The sequence below is a fragment of the Loxodonta africana genome, chromosome 1 (assembly GCF_030014295.1).
Source record: "Loxodonta africana isolate mLoxAfr1 chromosome 1, mLoxAfr1.hap2, whole genome shotgun sequence".
NCBI classification, from domain to species: Eukaryota; Metazoa; Chordata; class Mammalia; order Proboscidea; family Elephantidae; genus Loxodonta; species Loxodonta africana.
This window is the reverse complement of record NC_087342.1, coordinates 85,554,949-85,561,165: the sequence shown is the minus strand read 5'-3', so window position 1 is coordinate 85,561,165 and position 6,217 is coordinate 85,554,949. Positions and strand designations below refer to the sequence as shown.

The 6,217-nt window shown below is 39.6% G+C and overlaps 1 protein-coding gene across 1 annotated transcript; it reads left to right on the top strand.

Moving 5' to 3' along the window:
• The first annotated feature begins 1,246 nt into the window (after positions 1-1,246).
• Positions 1,247-2,336, top strand: LOC100668407 (olfactory receptor 2B11-like). The gene has a single exon (XM_010601506.3). The coding sequence runs from the start codon at positions 1,270-1,272 to the stop codon at positions 2,203-2,205; it is 936 nt and encodes a 311-aa protein (XP_010599808.2). The 5' UTR covers positions 1,247-1,269; the 3' UTR covers positions 2,206-2,336.
• Positions 2,337-6,217: the final 3,881 nt, after the last annotated feature.

Genomic DNA, 6,217 nt, shown 5'->3' with positions numbered 1-6,217 from the left:
ATGTAATAAAATAGAATCTGAAAACAGTATTTTGTAACCCTACAAATGTAATCTGTTACCTTTACATCACTAATTGAGAGTAACTCAGAATTTTGTCACTAGGGTGCACTATTTTAACTTCCCATCTGTATTTCTGAATATATGCCATTTTAGGGAAGATTGTGGATTTCATAAAACGCACATTATGAACAAAAAAGCCTCATTACCTACTTAACCTTTCTCAAAATTATTCTTCACTTGTCTGGTTAATTTTGTTGTGTTAATGTACATTTTAGCTAAACAAACAAAGGAATGTCCCAAAAATGTAAAAAATATTTCTGGACTGGAATAAGTTTGAGCCTTAAGTAGGATATAGACTTTTCTCCTGACAGCAGTTCCCTGGAGTTAAATATATATTTGCAAACTTTTATATATGACAGGATAATAAGCTCACTCCAAAGAAGAAAATCCCTATACAATAGATAAATTAGCTAAATTTAACATGAAAGATCAAATACCCAATATTTGAATTCAATAGTCACACAAGAAAATATACACCTGAAAACAAATTCTTGGGTATGTTCAGTTCTCTCATTTTATACTTGAAAAAATTAAAGCTAAAAGTGTTTTGGTTCTAGCTCCATTCCACATAGCTAAGATGGGTTTAAAGCAAGCCTTCTTACTCCCTATAGAGATGACATAGTTAGTCAGCTAACTAAGTGGGGATGGACAGGGCTATCCTGATAACTCTTATCTCCAGGATTTCTCCTCCTTCTCCTCCTACTGTAGCTACCTCAATATCTTTACTCTTCTTGTCACTGCTTTTTCAGCAATTTTTCTGTAAATGAGTTACATGAATTCTGAGCCCTGTGACATATTGACTATCAGACAGCTGGATATAAAAACTAATAATTTGCATTTTAACAGCCACCTTACCTGAGTTTTTATACCAGCCGAAGTTTGAGAACCATTGCTCTGGAGTTTCCAAAACACAGTCACATCTATTTTCCTTTAGATCCTCATCCCAACCCAAGGAGATAATTAGTGTTATCTTACAAAGGAGGAAATTCTGTTTTAAAATGGTTAGGTTGTTTAAAATGACTGCCTTTAATTTGTAGTGTCATGAAGGGAAATTAGGCCACATGGCGCCAGAACCCTTATTATTTCATCCTCACGTTACTACTGCACTCCATCGTCTATGAACACGTGATCAATGAATAATCATGTTTTACCACTGTTCCTAACTTTCCATCTTCCTTGCCACTTCCTACTGCAGCTGAAATAAAGACAATGGCACTAATTAACACAAGCCACCCTGAGGAATTTATTCTACTAGGCTTCACTGACCGCCCTTGGACGGAGAAACCTGTCTTTGTTATTCTTCTGATAACATACCCTATGGCCATGATGGGAAACATCGCCATCATTCTGGTGTCCAAGTTAGACCCCAGGCTCCACAGCCCCATGTATTTCTTCCTCACCAACCTCTCCTTTTTGGACATGTGTTATACCACAAGCATTGTCCCTCAGATGCTGGTTAACCTGGGAAGCTCTAAAAAGACCATCAGTTACATGGGCTGTACAGTTCAGTTATATTTCTTTCACACAATGGGTGGCACAGAATGTCTGCTCTTGGCTGCTATGTCCTTGGATCGCTATGTGGCCATCTGCAGGCCACTTCACTACACCCTAAACATGAATTGGCGAATCTGTGTCCTACTAGTATCCATTGTGTGGCTGAGTGGAATCATCTCTGCTGTCTCAGATGCTGCGGTTACATTACAGTTACCACTCTGTGGTCTCAACAAACTGGATCACTTGTGTGAGATTTCTGCTCTGATAAAGATTGCCTGTGGTGAAAAGAGTACTAATGAGCTCACACTCTTTGTGGTGTGCATTTTTATATTAGCTGTTCCACTCTGCCTAATTCTTGCTTCCTATGCTTGTATTGGGCATGTTATGCTGAAGATTAAGTCTTCGGAGGGAAGGAAAAAGGCCTTTGGGACATGTTCTTCACATCTCATAGTAGTTTTATTATCTTATGGCCCAGGCATTAGCATGTACCTTCAGCCTGCCTCTTCCATCACAGGGGACCAGCCCAAGTTCATGGCTCTCTTCTATGCAGTGGTGACACCTACACTCAACCCCTTCATCTACGCCCTTAGGAATAAGGATGTGAAGGGGGCATTAGGTAACCTGATGAGGAGGGTTTTCAGTTCCAAGTGAAAGATGGTAGATATCAAATGAAATTATTTACCTATTTTTATATATATAATAATTGCAGTAGGTTTATTCAAAATTTCTGTAATAATGCATTCTTGTCCCTGTTGTAGGGGAAAAAAATCTCCAACTTTAGTAAAGCAAAAAGAAAGTTTTATTCGGCACGTATTCAAAAAAAAATTTTTTTTTTTATTCAAAAGGACAAAAGTTGAGAAGCGGACAAAGCATGTTGCCAGAGCTATGTCTGCCTGAGTCTAAGGAAATATTACAGACTAAGCAAGAATGGGAAAACAGACAAGCATGCTACCACAGCCATGTCTGTCCAAGTCCAAGGAAAGTCCAGAATAGACAAAAGTGGGAAAATGGACAAGCTTGCTGGTACAGCCTTGTCTATCCAAGTCCAAGGAAGGTTAAAGAGTTATCAGTATAAATTAACATTACAAGTAGGCAAAAAAAATTGAAAGCATCACCTTTTCACAGATTGGCTAGAAACTGTCATCCTACATTTTGAATTGTCTTAACAATCATTGGTACAGGTTTCAGTAAGGATAGTCAGGAGGGTCTTCCTTGGTCCAACAAATTTCTGTTCACTAAATGTTAATAGAAAAAGATAAGAATGGAAAGTCTTTTGTGTTCTGGCTTCTGTGAAAGTTTCCCTAAAAGATACTTTCCAAGATTATCCTATCTATTGTCTTTATACCTCAGGGCCCAGTTGATGTCCTTGTGAGTCCTTGTGAGCCCAGCTCCAGCTGGGTCATATTCTCTATGCTCAGGACAGGAAATAATGTGTCTAATATTGTTTCCTAAATCATTCCCTCCTTTTGATCGGAGATTAGAGATATCACATTGATGATTAATATCTGTACTTAGTTGAGCTCATGGATGGCGACCATGGCAGGTTCTTTAAACTCACAGTGCTGGTTTTCCACCGGATACCATCTGGTTCTTCACCAGGATCTTAAGAGCAATGTTCTCATTAATTGCACTGTCAAAGTGAGTAAACTCAATGTACATCAGCATTTTAAAGTCAATTGGCATAATAAAATCTATTAAGAAAACATTTTGCATCCCACTTTGAAGAGTGGAGTCTGGGGTCTTAAACGCTAGCAAGCAGCCATCTAAGATGCATCATTTGGTCTAAACCCACCTGGATCAAAGGAGAATGAAGAACAACAAGGACACAAGGTGATTAGGAGCCCAAGAGACAGAAAGGGCCACAAGAACCAGAGACTACATCATCCTGAGACCATAAGAACTAGATGGTGCCCAGCTACAACCCATGACTGCCCTGACAGGGAACACAACAGAGAACCCCTGAGGGAGCAGTGGGATGCAGACCCCGAATTCTCATAAGACCAGACTTAATGGTCTGACTGAGAGTGGAAGGTCCCTGGTGGTCACGGCCCCCAGTCCTTCTGTTGGCCCAGGACAGAAACCATTCCCGAAGCCAACTCTTCACACCTGGATTGGACTAGACAGTGGGTTGGAGAGGGATGCTGTTGAGGAGTGAGCTTCTTGGATCAGGTGGACACTTGAGACTATGTTGGCATCTCCTGCCTGGAGGAGAGATGAGAGGGTGGAGGGGGTTAGAAGCTGGCGAAATGGACACGAAAAGAGAGAGTGGAGGGAGACACCGGGCTGTCTCATTAGGCAGAGAGTAATTGGGAGTGTGTAGCAAGGTGTATATGGGTTTTTGGGTGAGAGAGTAACTTGATTTGTAAACTTTCACTTAAAGCACAATAAAAATTATATATATATATATATAAAAAAAAAAAAACAGCAATTCTAAGCCATGGCCTCTAACCTGATATAAGACAGAAACTTAGGCGCAGCACTCTAGACCAGAAGCAAGCTCTTAGAACAAAAGCAGACAGAAAGATCACATAAACTCTCTAAACAATGCCATACAAAACAAGGATCCTAGTTTCTACAAGTATATATAGCAATTTTTGGTAAGACCTACTCAATTCAATGGAAAAAAAAAAAAGGTTCTAAATAAAGCTTATAAACTTGCCAGAGCTTCAGATGGAGGAATATTATACCTTTTGACAAAACCTGAGTATCAAGCGTAAGTTCTCTGAAGTGGAAAGAAAGGACAACACAAATGAAAGGTCATTTTCCCAAAATGGTCACTGAAATTACAAATTACTTCTGGTATACTCAATTTATAGCAATTTTCAATATGAACCCCAAACTGGTGTCTCAGTAATGGGGGGGGGAGGGAGGAGGGAATACAAGTTCATTTATCAAAAATATTAAGCTCTAAGGTTCAAGCTTTTGGTACCCTTCTTTTTGGGAACTTAATTCATCCTGCTGGCTAGAGACTGTCGTAGGGGAAAAAACATCTCCAACTTTAGTAAAGCAAAAAGAAAGTTTTATTCAGCATATATTCAAAAGGACAAAAGTTGAGAAGTGGACAGAGCATGTTGCCAGAGCTATGCCTGCCTGAGTCCAAGGAAATATTATAGGGTAAGCAAGAATGGGGAAACAGGCAAGCATGCTACCACAGCCATGTCTGCCCGAGTCTTAGGAAGGTAACAGTCATCAGTATATATTAATATTACAAATGGGCAAAACCATTGAAATCTTCACCTTTTCACAGATTGGCTAGAAACTGTCACCTTACATTTTGAATTGGCTTTGTTAATCATTGATACAGGTTTCAGTAAGGACAGTTGGGGGGTCTTCATTGGTCCAACAAATTTCTTTTCCCTAAATGTTAAGAGAAAAAGATAAGGGTGGAAAGTCTTTTGTGTTCTGCCTTCTGTGAAAGTTTCCCTAAAAGATATTTTTCAAGATTATCCTATCTATTGTCTTTATACCTCAGGGCCCCATTGATGTGTCCTTGTGACTCCTTATGAGCCAGCTCCAGCTGGGTCACATGCTCAAGGACAGGAAATAATGGCTTAATATTATTTCCTAAATCATCCCTTAATTCCCCAAATTTCATGTTAAATGTTTCTCTTTCAAAGTGTGTCATGTTTCTGATATTCTTGATGATGGTTTTAGGCAAGAATGATACTTAGCAAGTATGCACCAATATGGACACTCTGTTCTTGAAAATACATTAAAATATATTGATCCATAGTAAAATAGTAACTGTGTTATGTAGTAAAATTAATTAATAATATAGTTTATAATACAACTTCATTTATTTCAAGCTAATTGTCATAATACAAAATGGTAAACATTCATCAATGGGCTTCCTATCAAAGTGTCACCTGAGAAGCATTTTATCATTCTCTCAAAGTTTGGTCCATGTCAGGGTGGACAGCATGGCTACATTGAACATTCATTGGAAAGCACTCTATGAGACAGATAGGGTTAACTGTGCTGGCAGAACAAAACAGCTGTTAAAAGACTACCATCTAAAAGCTGAATAAACAAGAACCACACTCTGCCAATATGAAATAAGATTAAAACAACCCGTGAATTACTACCCTCTCCATAGTGTTTCTCTAGCTCCTTCCCCCTTTATACAGGCTCCACATGTGCAGAGAAACAAAGTGTGATCCCTGTTTGACCTTCCTTAGCCGTCGCCCCCCGCCCCCCAGGAAGAGGACGATGTAGTGATGTAGAGGACCCCCTCCTGGACGTCAGTGGCGTTCCAGATGACAGCACAACCTAATTAGTATGTACCACCATTCTGAGAAGTACCTGCCCCTTGAAAGAAACCCAGTAAATATTCGTTACTCTATTGTCTCCACGGAACTCATATAAGCTCCAGCCTTCTTCCCTCCCCACCCCCGCTTCCCAAGTCCGGCTTTTGGAGCAGCCTGTGATCCCTCTCTGACTCCTTTTACTTGTCACAAGTAAAATAAACCTGTCAGAGTTAAATCCAAAATTGTGTCCTCTGTGTATTCTTACAAGCGACAGACAAGGACCCAATGAGTCTGGAGGGCCTCCAAGCCCTCAGTGGTAACACCTGTGCTTTAGAAAAATTAGAAGTCTCATGAGTTCATAGCCCTAAATTTACATAGATGCTATTGCTTATTTAAAAATTCATTGTAGTTCTTAT

What these genes read in the sequence shown, in the direction of transcription:
- LOC100668407 (XM_010601506.3), top strand. Translation starts at nt 1,270, where the DNA reads ATGGCACTAATTAACACAAGCCACCCTGAGGAATTTATTCTACTAGGC.